This window comes from Podarcis muralis, chromosome 11 (genome assembly GCF_964188315.1).
Source record: "Podarcis muralis chromosome 11, rPodMur119.hap1.1, whole genome shotgun sequence".
Taxonomy (NCBI): domain Eukaryota; kingdom Metazoa; phylum Chordata; class Lepidosauria; order Squamata; family Lacertidae; genus Podarcis; species Podarcis muralis.
This window is the reverse complement of record NC_135665.1, coordinates 20,529,694-20,551,582: the sequence shown is the minus strand read 5'-3', so window position 1 is coordinate 20,551,582 and position 21,889 is coordinate 20,529,694. Positions and strand designations below refer to the sequence as shown.

Sequence of the window (21,889 nt, the reverse complement as noted above, 5' to 3'; positions counted from 1 at the left end):
GTGATGCAGTATAAAAGGACACTTTCTATTGTTGACCGGTAGAAGGAGATAATCAAATGTTGATTGACATTGTTCTTTCGCAATACTCTGGGGAGATGGAGTCTCTGTTGGGCTTTCTTAACCGCTTGGGTTGTATTGATTTTCCAAGTAAGGTCTTCACTGAGATAAACTCCTAGGAATTTAAAGGAAGAGACTCTCTCCACACAGCCCCTCGCTGATGTACAGCGGGGCTAGTTCTCCTCTCTTCCTCCGAAAGTCCAACACCATCTCCTGCACTAGACTTCAGCCTTTTCATACCCAGAACCCACCTTTAACCCATTCCTTAATTTTTATCATATATCTGTCTGGTGGTAGTGCTGATGTTGCGACTCACATGACCTGGTAGTCTGTCCTGACTCAACCGTTGGTCTAGCGCATTCCTTGAAAGTGTTTGGTGGAATCTGAGTCCCATACCCACAGAGTCTTACCTTTCCACAACAACTTCAAACTCAGGTCTATTGTTTCTAAACTGAAGGGGAGAAAGCAGCAGTACTCACATTGCCCTCACATTCCTGCGCAGACACAGGGAAAGCCTCAAAGACAGTAGGGATACCAGTTTTGTTCCCGAATGAATATGGAACACTGTGAAATTTTAAAGCAAACACAAAGTGCAATTAGTAAGATATTAGTGTGATGAAAACAACACTTCAATACAAGCCGGAGGTTTCTGCCTTTAAAAAAAACAGCCACACAACTACCCAACCTCAATATGGAGTGCAGTGTGATGCAATTGCAATTATAGTGCAAGGTATCTGAGCTTGCACATAGGACACAGGTGGCGCTGTGGGTTAAATCACAGAGCCTAGGACTTGCCGATCAGAAGGTCGGCGGTTCGAATCCCCGCAACGGGGTGAGCTCCCGTTGCTCAGTCCCTGCTCCTGCCAACCTAGTAGTTCGAAAGCACGTCAAAGTGCAAGTAGATAAATAGGTACCACTCCGGTGGGAAGGTAAACTGCGTTTCTGTGCGCTGCTCTGGTTCGCCAGAAGCGGCTTAGTCATGCTGGCCACATGACCTGGAAGCTGTATGCCGGCTCCCTCGGCCAATAAAGCGAGATGAGTGCCGCAACCTCATAGTTGGTTGCAACTGGACCTAATGGTCAGGGGTCTCTTTACCTTTACCTTATCTGAGCTTGCAGCCATCCACAACGAGCTATCATTACTACAGGGTGTTATCATGGCAGTTAAACATATATGACTTCTTCACAGAGTTGGAAGGTAAGCTCACTGGCGGCTGCTAGCAATAATAGCAACATTGCCTTTCAGAGACAATGTGTTTCTGACTACCAGATGTTGGGGATTAACAATATGAGATGGATATTGCCGTCACGCCCTGCAGGCGAACCTCCTTGAGGCTTCTGTCTAGCCACTGCCAACAGAGCGGATGCTGAGCTAAATGGACCATTGTTGCAACCCAGCATGCCCCTTTGCAAAGGTACATAGATCCAAATGTTAAACCACAAATCCTATAAAACGGAGGCATCTGATTTAGATTTAATTTAGATTTCTCTTTTTAAAGCGTCTCAAAGAATATAATTCCTAGACAACAGTGCCACCCAGAGGCCAGCAAGTCACAAGTGCACCCCCCCCCAAAAAAAGTTTATTTGACTAATTATCCTAAACAACAGTGCCACCCAGGGACCAATGAGTAACCAGCAGGTTTATTTAAGTATATACAGGTATTAGAAGAAAACTATACGAATTCCGAATAAAGCACAGTAGCCTAGTCTCCATCCTAAGCAGTATGAACTGTAAGCAGCATGCAACTTGCATTGCACAGCAGTGCTGCTGCTGCTGTCAAGGGCTTTGCATTTGAAACATCCATACAAACATTGACAGCATGGCTTGTATCCAAAGTAGCACTCAGCCAGTTGTTGCATTAGCGGGAGGATTTCTGCTTGTTCAATGGAACTCCTCCCTCTACTCCCCCTGCACTCCCCTAAATCTGATCTGGAGGTTCCCCCAACCCTCCAGAGCTTATTTAGGGAGGGTGTGGGGGTCACGTGGGGGGGGGGGAGGAAGTTCCATTGCACAAGTGTAAATCCTTGTTCTAACGGAACAACTGCATGCTACTGCCCATTGTGGCTTAAAGAGCTGAAAAAGGCAATATATGTTGGCAAAAGAAATGAAGAAATGCAAATGTTTGCAAACGAATGTAAAATGACTAGAATTATAGCGCTTCAAGAGCCATAATAATAATAATAATAATAATAATAATAATAATAATAATAATAATAATAATAATAATTTATTTATACCCCGCCCATCTGGCTGGGTTTCCCGAGCCACTCTGGGCAGCTCCCAACAGAGTATTAAAAACACAATTAAACATCAAACATTAAAAGCCTCCCTAAAAAGGGCTGCCTTCAGGTGTCTTGTAAAAGTCAGATAGTTTTTTATTTCCTTGGCATCTGATGGGAAGGTACCGCTACTGAGAAGCCCCTCGGAGATGGACCTCAGTGTTCGGGCTGAATGATGGGGGTGGAGACACTCCTTCAGATCCATGCAGACCTTTTCCTGTTACATATTTTCCTAAAGGTGTTGTCACTTGGCCTCACACTGGGCTGCAGTCCGAACCAAGTACACTTAGTCGAAGTTCTAGTCCCATTGAACTGGATGAAACTGACTTCCAAGTGGACATGTACAGGATTGAGCAATAATGGGCCTATGAAACACCTCCCCGACCACACTTTTTTTAACAACATCCAACCCATTAAAAAAAAAAATATTTTATTAAGGTGATTTCAGTTAACAGAAATAAAGTGATACAGAAAAAAAGAAGGAAAAGTGAGAGGGAGAGGGAGAAAAATAACAACAAAGATACATATAAAAACGAAAATACACACACACACACACACACACACACACACACAAAGCAATATACAATATTCCCATACGTTCTTGTATAAATTGGTATAGTTTTATTGTCCCAGTGCTTGTGTAAATGCCAATAGCCTACTACATTTTGTATAAACTCATTCCAAATATTATCATATTTATCCATATGGAGTCTGTGCCTGTAAGCAGTCCGTTCCTAAATTGTCAGTGATATCATATCAACCCATGGATTGAAGGGTATCATACCTTTATTTTTCCAATTCCTCAACACCCAACCCTATAAATAGGTAGCGGGGAATACCACAAAGTCACTGGACCATACTTAGAATTGTAAGAGTTGGAAGGGACCCAAGAGGACTTTCTAGTCTGACCCCCTGCAAGGCAGAAATCTCAACTCAAGTCTCCAGGCCATCTAACCTCTGCTTAAAAACCTCCAAGGAAGGAGACTCCGCCACTTTCCCGGGGAGTCACAGGAAGGATTGCAGCCCGAGACTTATAAACACCTGGATGGCTCAGTTGGTGAGGGCATGGTGCTGATAAGGTTGCAGGTCCCCTGTATGTGACAGCTGCATATTTGGGTTGGACTAGATGATCCTCAGGGTCCCATCCAACTCCACCATTCTATGAAACTCTTATCTGGATTTGCCACCAATCAGCGTGGGTGTAGCCAAGTGGAGGCAGCTGCAAATCAACACAAAACTGAGGTTGTGCTCCCCCTAACAAAGATCCTGGCTATGCCCATGCCCACCCAGATATGTTGGTTTTTTAAAAACACAGTTTCTCACCATATCTATGAGAAACCTCCCGGCTCCTTTCCCGCTTTCCACGCCACTCTTTTTTATTTCATTAATAATAATTTTTAATAGTTTTCAATTACAATCCAATAACAGCCTCATTATAACAATACCAATTTATAATACAATTATTCAGTGCTTTTTTTCTGGGGGTCGCAGGGGGAGGCATACCCCTAAACAGTTTGTGAATCTAAGCTTGGCCTCGTTGAGGGGCAGTACATAGTTCAATATGAGTAGGAAAATGAGAACACCCCTAAACATTTTTTATAGAAAAAAAGCACTGCAATTATTAATACCAATCGTTCAAATACCCCAAACGATGCTGACATAAAAACCTTACTCATGTGCCAAGTTGGAAAAACGAATTTTTTTTTTAGTGTGTTTATCCCCCACCCTCTCGTCTTTCTCCACTGGATACCACATTGTCTTACAATGAACATAACCAAAAGACTACTTATTGCTATGATGATGATGATGATGATGTATTGAATTTATATACCGCCCTATGCCCGGAGGTCTGAACCAGAAAAGAAAGAGATGAGAGAGAGAGAGAGATTGCACGTTCCTTTGTCATTCAGGAAAATCTTTAATAAAAATCATTTTAAAAAGCCCACAGAGCTGAAGCGGACTCAAAAGCAGCCAGCTTGTCCTCCTCAACCATAGAGGATGAGCTGCAGAGCGGCACCCGGAAGGAGCGCGCCGGAAGGGACGCGCACGCGCGTTGTTGTTTCGCTCGCGTCCGTCGTGAGGAGAGACGCGAGGGGCGGCGAGGGTGAGCTGCGCGCGTGTGTTTGGGCGCCGAGCCGTCCCTTCCGCGGAGCCCCGGTGCGCGCGATCCAAGGGGAGACGATGGCGCAGGCGCTGAACCTCAACAACGAGGTGAGCGGAGGGGGAAGGCGCCCGGCGGGTTGAGGGTGACCGGTCGGGGAAATGCACGCGCGGGGTGGGCCGCGTAACGGCGCCCTCGCCCACGGGAGTCGAGGGCGGGAGCTCGGCTGAGTGAGGATCAGGGCCCTCCCAATACACGCCGCCTTCTGAGGGAGTCCTTGCGCGGGGTTGGACTGGATGACCCTTGGGGAACCCTTCCAGCTCCGTGAAGCTCATCCCACCGCTGGGCAGGAGACGTCGGATTACAGAGTTGGTCGAGGGACTTTTAATTATTGGCTTCGGCTGAATTTAAACCCCACCGGTCTACTACCCTTAGTAAAATAGAAAACAAAAGGTAAAAGACGTCTGGATGGTTAGGTTCAGTCACAAGCGACAATAATAATAATAATAATAATAATGATAATAATAATAATAATAAAATAAATTTTATTTATACCCCGCCCTCCCCAGCCAAGACCGGGCTCAGGGCGGCTAACAACCAATAATAAAAACAAGTTGATTAAAATACAATTAAAAAAAAACAAGATTAATATACTATGGGGTTGCAGCGCTCATCTCGCTTTTCAGGGTGATGAGTGTTGCACCCCATAGCCCATGGGTAGGCAAACTAAGGCCCGGGGGCCGGATCCGGCCCAGTCGCTTTCTAAATCCGGCCCACAGACGGTCCGGGAATCAGCCTGTTTTTACATGAGTAGAATGTGTGCTTTTATTTAAAATGCATCTCTGGGTTATTTGTGGGGCATAGGAATTCATTCATTTCCCCCCAAAAAATATAGTCCGGCCCCCCACAAGGTCTGAGGGACAGTGGACCGGCCCCCTGCTGAAAAAGTTTGCTGACCCTTGATAGCCGAATTCAGCTGGACTTTACCATCCAGGGGTCCTTTACCTTTTTTACCTTTGCCCTTATAGTATGTATTTTTCTGTTTTTATATTGTAAACTGCCCTGGGATCTAAGGTAAAGGTAAAGGACCCCTGGATGGTTAAGTCCAGTCAAAGGCGACAATGGGGTTGCGGCACTCATTTTGCTTTCAGGCCAAGGGAGCCGGTGTTTGTCCACAGGCAGCTTTCCGGGTCATGTGGCCAGCAGGACTAAACCACTTCTGGCACAACGGAACACTGTGACGGAAACCAGAGCGCACGGAAACGCCGTTTACCTTCCCGCCGCAGTGATACCTATTTATCTACTTGCGCCGGTACACTTTCAAACTGCTAGGTTGGCAGGATCTGGGACAGACCAATAGGAGCTCACTGCCACCAGGATTCGAACCGCTGACCTTCCTGATCAGCAAGCACAAGAGGCTCAGTGGTTTAGACCGCAGTGCCACCTGCTCCACTACTCTTAGTATCACAAGATTGTCACGAGAGCACTTGGACTAAAATGGTCAACCCAAAGCTTTGCATTTCTGGTTTATCACTGCAACAGTTATTAACACTGGGCTTCGGTAAAGCAAATAATTAAATCAGACAGCGCCTATAGGACATCGAGCGACAGAGTAATTTGGCCACCATAAGGAAATTTTGTCCATGGTATGGTTATTTGCCACACAGCCGTTTTGACACGATGGCACCCTATCTGCAAAATATAATAATTCCAAAATACAGACATGCTTTCAATTACGCAAGATTGAATATACTGTACTGCCCTTGGCTGTACTTGAGAATCAGTTTCAAAAAATCCCACTGGAAAAACGTTTATTTCCATGTGGAGATGGCAGTATTGAGTCAGGGCTCATGTGCACTCTGTATAAAGATTTGAGGAGTGAGGTGATTACCCCTCTACTATTGTCCATGCTGGATCACTCAGCCATTGCTACTGTGTCCTTCTAGCAGATCAAGACAATCAGGTGACAGCAAAAACTGCAGTTTTTTTAGCAGGGGCAATTAGAATAAGATCCATTCTTTTATTGTTGTTGTAAACCTCCAGAATGTATTTTGTATAGTTAAGTTTTTACCTCTATCTTCAGTTCATTTAATTTTATTGCTATGGCTAGTGGCTGAGGCAAATAAACATTCTTCTTCTTCAGGAGCTCTGCCTTGGCTGTTTTGGCTTTGTAGTGCTGCTGCAAAACTCCTGAGCTCACTCAGTGTCTGTTGCCCTGCAGATATAGAGTTGGAAGGGATCCGGAGGGTCATCTAGTCCCAACACCCTGGACAATGCAAGGATCTCTTTTGCCCAACATGGGGCACTAACCCACGAACCTAAGAGTCTCATGTTCTGCTGTCTGAGCTATCCCACACAACATTTCCCAGGTGCCTTTTCTTCCTCTTAGAGCAGCTGCAGCCCCATGTCTCTTCATGTTTACCCTGCTAAGTGCACCAGTTAAGGGTGCAGTGAATTGCAGTGTTGACTTTCCCTCTCACACCCGCCGAAGGGCCACTGTGTTAGGTCACATCCACAGCATACATTTAAAGCACTTTTCTAACACGGTCATGGCTACCCGCAAAGAAGCCCGGGAACTGTAGTTTCTTAAGGGTGCTGACCTCACAGTCCTACTATTGCCAGCACCTTTAACAAACTATAGAGTTCTCCATGGCTGTTAAACTGGTATAAGAGCACTTTAAGTCTGCGGTGTGGGTATGGTCTTAGTCTTTTACAGCAAAAACAACCGAGTGTCTTGTCACACCTGAAAAAAAATAATCAAATTTATTATAGCATACCTTTTTTGCAACTTTTCAAAATGCATGTTTATATTGATTAAATGACCTGTGGTCCGCAAAAGTTTACATTTAATACTCCTTATGTTGACCCAACATTTGGTTGAGACATTAACTTTGCCTTTCCTCCATTTCTGTGCCTTTCTTTTCTCCTCCTTCCTTTCTTTCACACAAACCTGTCTTCATTCTCTTCTTTTCATAGTTAGTTTTGTGTTTCACATTCTCCCACATCCTCTCTTTCCCTGTTTCATAGTGTTGCTGTGCATTTTTTGTGCAGAAGTAAAAGAGCAATCCAGCTCCCTTCCCTGGGCGGCTCTGCTGAAAACATGAGTGGGCAGGCACTTCTGCCAGTGGTGGCCTTCCTGGTGGCAGCCAGCACAAGCCCGCAAAACAGGGAATTGCGGGAGTAGAGAAGGTGTGGAACTGGGCCTGATAAGGATTTGCTGGTTCAGCTACTGATTGAGTCTCTATGCTGCACCAGCATGGATTGAGTGCAGTGAAAACTGGAAGCTTGTCGCCATAAGTGGCAGGGCTGCAGACACATTGTTCTGCACTGTTGCTTCTGCTTGGAAGTTAGACTTGCTCCCTAAGGCTTACAAAATACTTAAGGACACCAATTGTGAAGGAGAAAGTTGGATTTCCTCATACATGTGCATCTCTTTTGTGATTGCATGGAACAGCATCATGTCCGTGACGATGTAGGTCAATTTCTAAGGCTGTAAATGATGAACTGCTCTGTCCTCTGGTGTCCCACTGTAGATCCAGTTAGATGCCTTGACATTCAATTCTTACGCTTCTCTTATTTGACAACTTCCAGTGGGATCACTTTGTCAGTCTGTTACACCAAAAAACAAAGCAAGCGAAGTAAACTCTAGTTCATGAAAGCTTATTCCATAATAATTTTCTTAGGCTTTAAGGTATCACAGGATGCCTTCTTCTCTTTCATTGGGTGTTTGATATATTGGATACTTGCACCAAGTTTACCCTTGCTATCTTCTATGCTTTTTTAATGCTAGTTTTAATTGTTTGATATTGTTATGCTTTATTCTGATTTTAGTTGGGCTTTGTGTTTTTGTTTTTTGCTGTTTTTATTGTGAATTGTATTTTCTATTTTAGATTTAGATCTGACACACTTGTAAGTGTTAAAAAATACAAGAAGTGGTAGAAAATGTTTGCGGTTACAAAAGGGATAATATGTTCCAGCGATACATTTAATTTTGCGGTTGTTTGAATATCAGACTTCGAATTTAACACTGGTTTATACTATACATATATATATTTTAATACACACTATACTTAATCTGCTTCTCCCTGCTGTCCAGCTTGATCATGCAGCACCAAGGCTGCAGTTTGTTGTGAGTTCCCTTCTTTTCATATCCATGCAAAGCACTTTTGCATCGGAGATAGCTGTTATTGGGTAAGAACTGCATGAGTGTCTGTTGCTGACTAGGAATCGGGAGTAGGGACAAATACGTATTATTTTATTCAATTTCTAAATTGCCCTTCATAATCAGTTATGTTCCCAGGGCTGTTTACAAAACCAACGTCAACTTAATAAAACAATGACGTTCAACCAACAGTTATATTTTATTCAGAACAGCAGGACATCGCTCGTAATCCCTTCTCAAATTAGCTCCCCCAAAAGATCTGGGTGAAGAGGTAAGTCACCAGCTGGGTGCCAATAATGATGTCACCAGTCATACCTCCAAATGAAGTTTCATAGACAAGATGCCAACACAGAGAAGGCCTTATCGCATGTCATTGTCACATGAGCAGATCTTAATGCACAGGCAGGATAATAGGAATATATAGCCACAAGTGAAGAAGCCATTGTGCTGTATGTGTGTGAATATTATTGATCTCATTCAAGTCTCTGAACTGTTGGGAAAAGAAAAATGCATTGGTATGAAGCAGGCTTCATTTAAGGTTAGTGTTGGAGCAGGGAATGATCCCTATTTGCAATTATGTTTGCGATCTGGAAACAACCTTTTCCCAGAGACCTAAACAATCAGCGATGCATTGTTAATTTGTATAATAGAATTTTGTTACTTCCGGTCATGACTTTTTGGCAGAGAATAATCTAAAAGAAAAAAATAAGATGAAATGGTCACATATTTAAAAATATACTCGTAAAATGGCTTTATGTGCAAATTATACTTGAAAATGTTGCTAGGTGGCAGCACAAAATAAGTAATAAGCTCCTCTTAACCCCCACCCCTGCACTGCTTGTACAAATTCTCTTGCAAATGTGCTTAATTTACAGACAGATTAATTTAAAGGCTTAAATATATGTAGTGTTTCAAACAGAATTGTGAGATGTATTCTTTTAGGGCAGAATCTCCCGGCCCTTCAATGTTTACGTATACACTTTTAATGGCACTTGGGCATTTGGGGTGAAACTTCAGGACTTCGTTCTGCTTTCCTATAGATGGAGCATAGCAAAGCCCTCTCACCTATTTTGTGAGGAATTTGCTCTAGTGGAATAAATACTACCGCTTTGTTTCTCCCATTGCATCTATTATGTTTAAGACCACATTACACCTGTCCTGAAAGACCTACATTGGCTCCCAGTACGTTTCTGAGCACAATTCAAAGTATTGGTGCTGACCTTTAAAGCCCCAAACGGCCTTGGCCCAGTATACTTGAAGGAGCGTCTCCACCCCCATCGTCCAGCCCGCACACTGAGGTCCAGTGCTGAGGGCCTTCTGGCGGTTCCCTCCCTGTGAGAAGGGAGGTTGCAGGGAACCAGGCAGAGGGCCTTCTCGGTAGTGGCTCCCGCCCTGTGGATTGTCCTCCCACCAGATGTCAAGGAAATAAACAACTGACTTTTAGAAGACATCTGAAGGCAGCCCTGTTTAGGGAAGTTTTTAATGCAGGGGTAAGCAACCTATCCCTCAGCGCCTAGGGCTTGCCGATCGAAAGGTCAGCGGTTCGAATCCCCGTGGTGGGGTGCGCTCCCGCTGCTCGGTCCCAGCGCCTGCCAACCTAGCAGTTCGAAAGCACTCCCGGATGCAAGTAGATAAATAGGGACCGCTTACTAGCGGGAAGGTAAACAGAGTTTCCGTGTGCGGCTCTGGCTCACCAGAGCAGCGATGTCACGCTGGCCACGTGACCTGGAAGTGTCTCCGGACAGCGCTGGCCCCCGGCCTCTTGAGTGAGATGGGCGCACAACCCTAGAGTCTGTCAAGACTGGCCCGTACGGGCAGGGGTACCTTTACCTTTACCTAGGCAACCTAAGGCCTGGGGGCCAGATGCAGCCCATTTGCCTTCTCAATCTGGCCCGCAGACAGTCTGGGAATCAGCATGTTTTTACATGAGTAGAATGTGTGCTTTTATTTAAAATGCATCTATGGGTTATTAGTGGGGCATAATTTTTTTCAAAATATAGTCCGGCCCACCACATGGTCTGAGGGACGGTGGACCGGCCCATGACTGAAAAAGGTTGCTGACCCCTGTTTTAATGTTTGATATTGTCACTTTTTTATTATTAATATTCTGTTGGGACTGCCCAGATGGGCGGGGTATAAGTAATAAATTATTATTATTATTATTATTATTATTATTATTATTATTATTATTATTATTATTATTATTATAGTGAATCAAGTGGAATTGTAAGCTAGGTGAATCAAAACAATTTGTGTATATTGTTCAGTGGGGCTTACACTCTTGGAAATATATTTAGGACACTATCCATTGGTCTAGTTTACATGTGCATAAGCAGGAAGGTTCACACGTCACACAAAATTATAGCTTTGTGAGGCATGCATTAGCAGGAACAAAGTATTGATAACTTTAAATTTGCGTCCTCTCTTCTCCTCTTCCTTCCTTGCAGCTGCAACAAGTTCTACAGCAGTTTCCCCCCCTGATTTCCCTGAATCCTGGATTGTCATGTTATCCAGACCAAGGATCATACTTTATAACAAACTTTGGTAGGTTTTAAATCAAGCCAATGTCCAAATGTGGTTTCTGAAGCTCACTTGTTTAACTTAGAGTTTGATAGAAAGCACGATCCTTGGTCTGGACAACACACGAAGTTGATTTGGTAATGGAAAGCAAAACTTAAAAGCTACCCAACTTGTCCGCCCAGCTGCAGGGAGGAGAAGTGGGAAGGATGGTGGTTTCTTCCTGCTCATGCAAATCCCAGAATACCATTTCTAGGCTCTAGAAATCAAATCTTGAAAGCAGGTTTAGAACTGAAAGGTCATTTCCTAGCCCTTATGGGTTGTAGCTTGCAAAAGAGGTCTGGAACTACGATGGCCAAAATACTCACAGATCTGAAGTATAGAATGAAAGAGTAACAGAAACCCGGATTTCACGAAACTTTGAAGTGCTATAAAATTAAAACCGTTTGAGATAGAGGGGAAATATTTAAGGGGGTTTCTTTCAACCATAAGGGAAGGGTGTACACCAAGTTTCATCAAAACCCAAGACGGTGGGTGGCATGGCCGCGTTGAACTGACGTGGAATGACTTGGAGAGTAGCTGGCCACAAACTTCACACACACACACTTCCCTCTGCCCAGAAATAGGCTGATTTTTTCCCTTTAATTTCTAAGGATAAGAATGATGAGCTAAATTTAGACTATTATAGTAAGTTGATAATTCTACACATCTACCAAGTATCTGCTTCATAGAACTTTGTCGCTGTGTGCTAGAAGGCATTGGCAGACTGTATTTAATTCAATTTAGGCATGAATGTGTAGATTGTTAAGAAACAAACCATTCTTAGGTTGCCCTAAGCCTTTCTTCATCCTTTGAGAATACGTGTAACAAGTTTGTCTCTTGTTTAAAATAGTTTTAATATTCTCTAGCAAGTTCTTTAGTAAGAATTTCCTGTGATGGATTGAGTTCTGCTGAAAAAAAATCTCTTGACATTCTTTCGGACCATGTCAGTGTTCTCAGCAACCATTCCGATAAAGCTTATGAAATTTCCAAGCTCAGCCTCTGAGATAGAATTTAGAAGAACATTTCCCCCCCTAGGATCTCTTCCAGCAGCTATTATTCAAGTTTTGAGTTGCCACATCATCAGTTGCAGAACATTAAAGGCATACTGTGACCAGCAGATTCAAGCACATTTGCTTGCAGCAGATTATGAAGAAATTAAAAATTCAAAAGCCGCCTGCGTACTTGTTGCAAACTGAGCAGTATTAAATGAATATAGATGAAAATGAGATTTTGCCTCCCCCTTCTGCTCAGAGTGGTTTGTGTGAAGTGCATTTGGTTGGGCCACGTAGGCTAGTTAGAGGTTGCCAGAAATAAAACATGTGGCTGCTTACTTGAGCTGGTGCGTAATAAAAAAATTGCAAGCTCAGTCATGGGAGCTTGCTGTAGACTATATTTAAAGGAGCTGTAGCATAGCTGTGATGAAAACACTGACTGGTTAACTGGTAAAGCTACAGGTGTCTAAAAGAGATATTAATTGTACCAGGTAACTTTTAATCAGAACTGATCATATTAGTTATTGCACATGACATCCCTTCATTTTCAGTCATTGAACTCTTGAACACATCATTCATTTTTCTTTGTAATTGGGATGAGGCTGTTTTGTGTGTGTCTAAACTCTGAATGTCATTCCTAAACCTGAACAATCACATTGTGTATAACTGAAACTCTGATGCGTACAATTCAATTTAATTTGGTGTTTTTCCAGCATACGAAGGGAAGATGCAGGGTTCCCCCCCCCCTCGTCCACTTCTCAGTTTCTCTTCTGATTCAGTGACCCCTACTGCATGCAACACATCACAAAAGAGACCCTCCTGAACCTCCTTTGTAGAAATATGGCAACTTTTGCCTGCCTTCTCCTCGCCAGGCTCGGCAGTATGTTTCCTTTGTTTTTTCATGGTTCCCTGCTCCAGTTCTGCTGGCGAAGGCTTTGCAGTATGGTGGTTAGAATTCTTTTTGTTTAACTTTCTGATCCTGTCAAAAACAAGAGAGACACAAACCACAGCTTACACTCTCTTGGTGTAAACACTAATTTGAACCACTGAGTTTATGTATCTTAGGAGCTGTGGCCCTGAGCTACAAGGATCTCTTCTTTCGGCTTAAATGGAGCTACATGCTCAGTAGGTGATCCTCAGTTGTGTCCTGCTTGGCTGTGCTTTTCTTTAATCCACAGTAAATATTGACCACAGTCCCAACCATGACACTCTGCACATGTCTAGAGACCCCCTTGCCACTTACTGTTCCCAGCCTCCACAAGTAAATTGGGGCATTAAATGGGACATTCTGCCCCCCACTATAGTTCCCCAGCTCTGTATCCATCTCTCCATCCCCCCCCCCCCTTCACAACTCACCATAAACTAACAAGGAAAAGGAATAAATTAGTTTGGAATTCTCTGCCATGCATTTGTCTGATTGTCCTTTGCTTTAGAAACACTTTCCTGTTTGGCTTAGGTTGCCCTGGGGAAGATAAAACAACTAAAATTCTAATTATCATGATGATGATGATAACAACTTGACCTCATTCATTGCTCTCTCAGCACCACACTCTACCCATGTACAGTGTGGGGATAATCATGCCAGCATGCATATCTTTTTATGTTTGGAGCATTTGCAATGTGCCATTTAAATGCATTCCTTACATGAAGCTAGTTTAACCAGGCCTTTGGCTGATTAATATTCTACAGCCTTTTGTGTTTGCAGGTGGGTGGTTACTATTTTGTTGCTTCCATTTTGACTATTTATTTGTGCCTTAAAGGGCAGTATATAAATCAAACAAACAAATACATGTGGGAATGTTGTAGTAATATGTAATGTATCATTTGAAAAGAATGTGAAGTGTGACATTGGTTCTTGGTATCTTTCTTCAATGTTCCTTCCACATTAACAGGGATTTTGTCAGTCTTCAAGATATTTTTGAACAAGTTGGCAAACAGTGCTGTTGATAGTACCAGCTAGGTTCACAAGTAAAATCTTTTGATTTTTGTGACTTGGCAAATAAGATTTAACATCCAGGTCACTCCATTCCCGTTTTATATTTCCTGTCATTTTAGGAGTGTCAGCTGTTACAAGTTTTGATTATGAGACCATGTATTTGGCATAAGAAAAAACATTATTTCTTGCAGCAACTCCATGATAGATAGTGGAAAATAGGTGGCCAGTATTAAGTATGCAAGGAATGCCAACTGCCAGAAATGGTTGGGAGGAATAATGGTGTACACTACCCTAGAATGAGGTATAACTGCAGTTGTGAACACACGTATGCCACGCTGCAAGAGTCATTATCGAACTTATGGATGATGGATATTTCCTTCCCAGTTTTGGTTTCTTTTTGACATTTAAAGTACAGAGTCGAGAACCAGTGGATGTGGAGAGGAGGCGCTTGAAACCTTTCTGATCATTACAGTATTTATTGATTCAGATGGGGGAAAGCTACACAGAGGAAAGGGTTGCAGGGGATAAGCTGTGGTGGGAACAGGTGTAATTCTACTTTGTATATCAGAGCCAAGCGCCAAACTGGAAATCCTTTGTTGGGCGCTGATATTTAGTTACAATCTTAGTTCTTTTTTTCTTTTTCTTATTTTTTTAAAGAAAGCAACCACAGCAGGTAATGGATTAGTATCCATACCAAATTAGTTGCACTTAAATTCCCTTTGCAGTCATTGGGACAAATTGCTCATTACTTAAGTCAAATTGATTTCAGTTCATTAACTTTTTGCTCTACAGTTTTCTAGTGCATTTCTTTTTGTCTGTAGCTTTCTCTCACTGTGATGATTATGCTAATTTGTAAGTGATTATACTGACTTCCATATTATAATCCAAATAAGTTTAGCTAAGTGAAGCAATTTAGTCTATATTTGGTCTTTGTATTCCATCCAAATTGGATTGGTGGCTTATCATATTTGAATTAAGGCAAGCCATGAGAATAAAGCAAAGAAGAATCCAACGAGTTTGAAAGGGAACTTATAGGTTACTGCCAATTTAAGAGAATTGTGGCCATAGCATGTGTGTTCTATATAAAGCTTGCTACAGCTGTTTTCATGTCAGTTAAGGAGGCCTGAAAAAGGGGCTAGAATCTAAAATTCAGAAAACATCATTCTCTTAGAACTGACCATTCATAAATCTTCATTTTATTTATTTGTTTTTTTGCAAAATGATTTAATCTGCTAAAATATATCTACTGCTCATTTAAGTGTAGGTATTCCTTTGTATATAATTTTAAGTTTGCAATGCCTACAATTGTGGCAGCAGTTTGAGGGGGCACTGCTGCCAAGTTTATCTGTGTACATTTCTTTACTCAACACTCTCTTCATGCAGGAATGTTGAACAGTAGAAGAAATATTGTTTTACAAAAATTCCACAAAGTAGACAGACATTTTGTAAGGAAATACTCCTCACCTCCTTCTTAGTTTTTAAAGCATTTTTTTTCCGATTGAAGGAGGGAAATCTGCTTGTAATTGAAATCACACACCCGCATCCATCTCGTACCCTAATTTATGTCACAAGTCACTGGTTATTAGTCTCCTGTTTTCTAATGGTTCCACAGACCAACTTGAAAAGCAGGTGCAAAATTTGATGCTTGCTTGAGTAGCAGTTGCTCTTGGGGCAAGCAGGTGAGTGGCTGCATCTGTCTTTCATCACCACCACCACCACCTTCCAAGATGAAAAAGCATGTTGCTGTCAAAAGATGTGTCTGGCATCATCAAAACTCTCCCTAGGGGCCAGTGAAGCCGAGGATGCTGGCAAGACAAAGCTGTTTTAAGACTGAATATTGCTATCAGTCCCAAGGCAAAGTGTCTGCCAGTTGCAATTTGCAAGATGCTTAAGGAAGAGTGCATAATACTGGGTACAGTGCTCTTAACAAGATTGCCCAGGTAAGGATGTCCAGGGGGAAGAGGAAGGGAGTGAGGCTTAGCCTGGGGGAACAACGCAGGGCAACTTGAGTGAGAGATAAGTTTTACTTTACCTGATGCCAGATCTCTTATTTATTTCACCAGTTTATCTTGCTCTACAGCCAAAAAACAAAAAAGCCCCAGCCCACCCCATTGTTGTTTAGTTGTTTCGTTTCGTGACCCCGTGGACCAGAGCATGCCAGGCACTCCTGTCTTCTGCTGCCTCCCTCAAACTCATGCTGGTAGCTTCGAGAAGACTGTCCAACCATCTCGTCCTCTGTTGTCCCCTTCTCCCATTCCTGTAGTGGTTTACAAATTGTCATTGAGAAGCTAGTCCCAACTCTCAGGCTCACAACACAGGAGACACAACATGAAAGGAGAATGGACAGGAGGGGAGTAGGAAAAATGAGCTCAGGCACTAATTCTTAGTTACAGAGATCTTGTGGTGAATTGCAGGAATGGAAAAATTCAAAGAGGAAGACAAAATTTGCCAGTCTTACGAGAAGCCACTCTTACATCCTGATGCAAAGGCTGTTAAGGGGCGAATTTACACTGTGATTGCTGATGGTAGCCACTGCCATGTGCAAAATTAAGCTTTGTGCATGACGTTGAAGACACTTGAAAAAGTGACCTTGGCCAACAACATTCAGCAGTTGGATGGTCACCGAGTGCTGATGTCTTGTGGCCTCAGTGGTCATATGCCTTGAAACGAACAGAATTGAGGTGCGATAGGAATGGTGTCCCACTGAATGGCTTCCAAGTTAACATTGTTAGAATTATAGTCAAACCTGCATTTTAAGTTGTTTTATAGATGTATATTCTAAGATGTATATATCTAAGTGATTTAATAGTGTCCTTTGGCTTTTACTATAAATTCAGTGTCAGTTTTTCTTGACTCTTTTTTACTACTTGGGTGTTCAAGAACAGAATGTAGCTCTCATCCTAACACAGGTTGGTGTTAATGTTTTCATACTTTGACCTACCCACGGTGATACGCTTTAAGCTATAGATTTGTACTGTTCACAAGAGCTCTTTCCCCTTTTGGTCAGACTTTCCTATGAATGTTCTTAAATTCTTGGCTGTGGGTTCGCTTAGGTTGGACCCCTTCTCTCTCTTCAGATTTAAAGCAAGCCCCCAAAGTAGCCAAGCATAACATTTTATTCTAATGCAATACATCTTTCCAATATTTGCCACCCCTTACAAGGTCTTTACAATGTATAATCTTTGGCTGTGATCCAGCGAGTCCTTTTAATACACCCTCTTAGCATTCCATCACCCTCCGCAATCTCTAAAGCATGCCTTAAACTTCTCTGCAGTTTGTTAGTTGACTAGGCTCTGCTAGATTTTTTTCTTTCTTAAACTCCCTGCACCACAGTTGTCATGAGTGGAATAATCAGATGCTTGGGATTCCATTGGGTGTAGGAAAGGAAGCAAGGAAGTGTATTTGATTAACATTCTCAAGTAAGTTGAATCTGTAAGCCTTCTCAAAGTCGGGTTTATTTTGGCTGCATGGGAAAACATGATTACAGTTGAGTAATTACGTGAGAGTCAAATGAAGTGATATTTGAAAATGACGCAAGAATGACCTACACTTGTGAATTTGCTAGAGGAGGCATGGTGGACACATGGACCGCAGAAGTGCTGCCATTCCAATTTCCAAGTTTAGAACATGAATCCCCATTTCCTTTTTCTTCATTCTCATCTGGCTCTAATCCAGTTCAAACCTTACCTTGCATGTTGCTGCCCTTCCTCTTCCCTCCCCCTGCGATTCTCTGAAATTGCTATGTTAACCATCTTTAAGTATCTTCAGTTCCAAGCACGGATTTCCCAACCATCTGCTACATATTTCCCCATACCCAGGTCAATATCTTGCATTGTTAAGAAAATAACATTTACATTAGAAATATTAAGGTTTACATTTCAAAGCACTGCGGTCTGCGCAGACATCCCAAGCCAATGTGTTCCCACCATGTGCACAGTTGATATCTATTTGCTTTTGCACTTTACCAGCCCCCTTGGATGAATGGGTCCTGGCTTTTGCCCCAAACCACACAACAAAGGAAATTGCATGTAAGTGAAGAAGTAAACACTTGTTATATCAGCCTAGTGATACAGACTCAGTAGCTAGGAAAGCGCTCTTACAAAGGCAGAAGAGCAGCAACGAAAAATTCAGTCCGACAGCAAAGGCCAAGGTTACTGGCAAGAGCTCCAAGACTTCAGGGGAGCTGCTATGTTGTTTCAGTAAATTTCCCCGCCTCTCTGCCAAGCTTTTAAGCAGGGAGAAGAGGCAGATGAGTAACAAAGTCCATAGACAATTGCCGTATTTTTCCGTGTATTTGGACAAGGTTTTTTGACTCAAAGATTACGTCAAAAAACGGGGGTTGTCCAATACACGGAGAGTGGCATAGGGGGAGAAGCGGTGCACCGCCAGCCAGCTCATTGGTGAGAGCGCAAATCCCCCGATGCCGCTGCGTGTGGCGGGCGCTCCCTGGATCGTTTCCCGCACAGCGGCATCAGAGGAGGTTGTGCTCCCAGGAGCGCAACTTGCCCCAATGCCGCTGCACATGGGAAACGATCTAAAGAGTGTTTCTTGCCCACAGCTGCATGGGGGGAGAGGCTCAACAACTTTGGGCCATCTCCCCTCATTTCCCTAAAATGGAGTCCCCCAATACAGTATTTCCAGGACTCTGAGGGCAATGGTAGGATCTGCCGAAGCTGGTTGGTTTGCCAGACACATTCTAGTCCCTTCACATTTTCTGTCCGGCCACCAGACACCCAAGTCATTGCATGTAAGGTTATGTATTGCACAAAAAGGCCAGCTGTTCACAGCATCGCTGTCGTGCCTGAGCTCACAATGATTCAGGAGGCATATACATGCGCGGTTAACAGTAGGTAAGCCCTCTCGCATAGAAAAGGGGAGAGTCTTTGGCCCTTCTGCTATTTCCTGCAGTTTGGTGAGCACAAATAGGTCTTGCAGTTACAGAATCATACAATTGTATTCATACAATTTTCACTGTATTCAAGCTGCTAACCCAGAAGTGGCTTCAGCTGACACCCCACCGAAGCCAGTGAAATGCTCTTTGAGACAGTCTTTGGCATCTAAATGCAAGGTCAGATCTAATAGCTCTGTCAGGCTGTGGGAAATCCCAGTAATTTAGTAAACTGCTCTTCCAGAGAACTCTGCCTCCATCTTGTCTGGATTGGGCGTCACTTTATTACCTTTTCTCTCATTGCTGATCCAAACACGTGTTCAGAAGATTAATACCCTGATTAAAAAGGAAAATGTAGATGTTGGAAGCTTATTGGTTGAAATAAGCTTGCTGGAGACATGGGACAGCAGCTGATTTTTCCACATTATACTGATTTGGATTAATGTGCCAAATCAGTATAAGATAACATGTCCATATGTTCTTACGCTACAGGGTGTGTCCTCTTTCTTGCATTCATGGCCAGCAGTTAGTTGACCTTTGGTTAAATGGGTTCCTAAAAATATACTATGTCTCCACACATAGTCCTGGAAAGAATAAATTAAATATTGGATAGGAAGTTAAAAATACATGTTTGAGTACGTAATGATCTGCTGTGATTCTCTAAATTGTGGGCCTTGCCTGTGCCTGGTTGTTGTTGTTTTTATTATAGCTTGTGAACTTTTCATCTATATCAGCTAACGTATCCATGGAAGTAGGTGGGTTTGCCGTCAGTTTGCCAGATCTGTGACAGGCAAGAATGGAACCTGTGCAGCTATTACTGCTAGGGAGAATGTATTAACAGCTGCAGACATGTCAAAATCCAAGGCACAGTCCCTTGTTGGGGAGCAGTGTTGTAGTGACAAGTCAGATGTACAAGGCTGAGCACCTGATTCCTTAGGAGAACGTTGGAAATCTGGTGGGAACAGGTTGGATGGGCAGGTACAGGATAGAAGATGGGCCTTGTTTGGCCCTGAAGTTTTGGCAGAGAAACATTTATATAGGGTGGCCAAAAACAACTGATGGGAACCCCACGTTTAGTTTGAGTACTTGTTATTTATAAACTCCATTTCCATATCCGTACTTAAAAGAGTGGCCTAGCGAGTTCCGATTAAAATGTTTTTATTTTTTACATCATAGTTTATTTTAAGTTGTGTGCGCTGAGCTTTTTTCCTTATAAACACTATCAGGGATAATATTTATGGACAATCACTTGCTATTACAGGCATCGTTTATTTAAATTTTGACTCTGCAGAAGTGTTTTTGCAAGCCAGTGTTTCCTGTTTGCACGGTAGTAAGATGGAACCGTAGCATGACATGGTCACTCTGGCCAAATTTCTAATTCCTGACCCAATTGGTTTCAGATATGCAAACACTTTTACCTTGCAGTAAACTGTTTTTAAAGGGTTTTAGTTTTAGTATCATTTTACATCAATATTTGTTCCACATGGGGTGCATTTTCCCAGAGGGAGGCTGTCTTTTTGGAGACTGTCACAAGGAAAAAGAAAACAAGCCTTGCAAATTATCTTGACTCCTTTTCCCCCCAACCTTAAATAAGAGGTCAGGCTGATGGTTTGGAATTGGCTGTTACACTTATACTTCCCACTACCAAACAAATAGGAAGTGTCTACAGAGTCGGAATTTGAATAATAAACTACCCCTCCCATAGCAAGTAATATTAATAAATATTTTCTCAGGTCTTAGGGTAGGAAATAGTGACATTTTCCTTGTTTTTTATTAAATTTCTAGCCTGCTCTTCCAAGGACAGCAAGCAATACAATTTAAGGCAATGCAATTTAAAATAAAAATAAAAACATTTAGAGCATCTAAAAACATTTGAAAGCAATACAATTTAAAATAAAAGCTATTTTAAAAAATGTAGAGCATCTAAAAACATTTTAGAGCCATCACGTATCTTCATAGTTGCTAATTTCAAGGTTGCCATGGTCAGTAGTATCTCATCCAATACCTGGCTAGAAATAGATTTTTTTTTATTTTCTCCTGAAAGTCAGCAATGAGGGAGGCAGAAGCAGCTCGCCAGGGAGGGCATTCCACAAATGGAAGCAGCCCCTAACCCAGTCCCTGGTCAATGCCAACTGGGCAGCAGCTACAGGTAGCACTACCAACTGGGCCTCCTACACCCGGAGGTCTCAGGGCGGTTCACAGGAAAAAATCAGAATATAAAACCACAAAATGTATAATAAAAATAAAAACAACAACCCAGTAACCCCGCAACACACAAAAAACCACATTTTAAAAGGGCGTAAGATGTCACTCAAAGTAAGCCAAGGCCCGGTTAAAAAGGAATATTTTTGCCTGGCACCTAAATGTGTATAATGAAAGGGCCAGGCAAACTTCCCTGGGGAGAGCATTCCACAGACGGGGAGCCACTGCAGAGAAGGCCTGTTCTTGTGTTGCCACCCTCCTGACCTCTTGCTTGCATTTGTAGCTGATACTGTAGTGCGGGAAACTTTGTTGTACTACTAGCTCCCCACCCCTCAGACCGTTGTAGCGTAAATCCCTCACTTCTGTCCTTGTTAACAAATGACCCTATAACTCTATTAAAAACAGGTGCCACTTTCAAAGTGGCATTTTTTACTTCATTGGATATTTCATTGTGGTCATATAATAAATGGGAAGTCGTTTGACATTATTTGACTATCAGTTAACTGATGCACCAGTTTTCTGAAAGCCACTTGCTTCCCACAGAGGCCTTCCCTATCTTCCCGGAGAAAGATAGAAATGAGCTCCTTGTTCTGCTTCTCCCTACAGAATTGGCACCAGCAGCTCTCCAGGCAAGTAAATAGAAATACGGAGTAAGCTGAAAGGGCTACTTTAAAATGCGTTCCAAGTTCCTTTCTAGCGTTGAGTCTTTGAGG

The 21,889-nt window shown here is 42.6% G+C and overlaps 1 protein-coding gene across 2 annotated transcripts in view; it reads left to right on the top strand.

Moving 5' to 3' along the window:
* The first annotated feature begins 4,404 nt into the window (after positions 1–4,404).
* The window catches only part of SRFBP1 (serum response factor binding protein 1), a 43,170-nt gene continuing 25,685 nt past the window's right edge, over positions 4,405–21,889 (top strand). For both annotated transcript variants that reach the window (XM_077936110.1, XM_077936109.1), the window contains exon 1: positions 4,405–4,547. In XM_077936110.1, the coding sequence (XP_077792236.1) occupies positions 4,518–4,547 (30 nt within the window). In that variant the 5' untranslated portion in view covers positions 4,405–4,517. The remainder of the gene's footprint in view (positions 4,548–21,889) is intronic.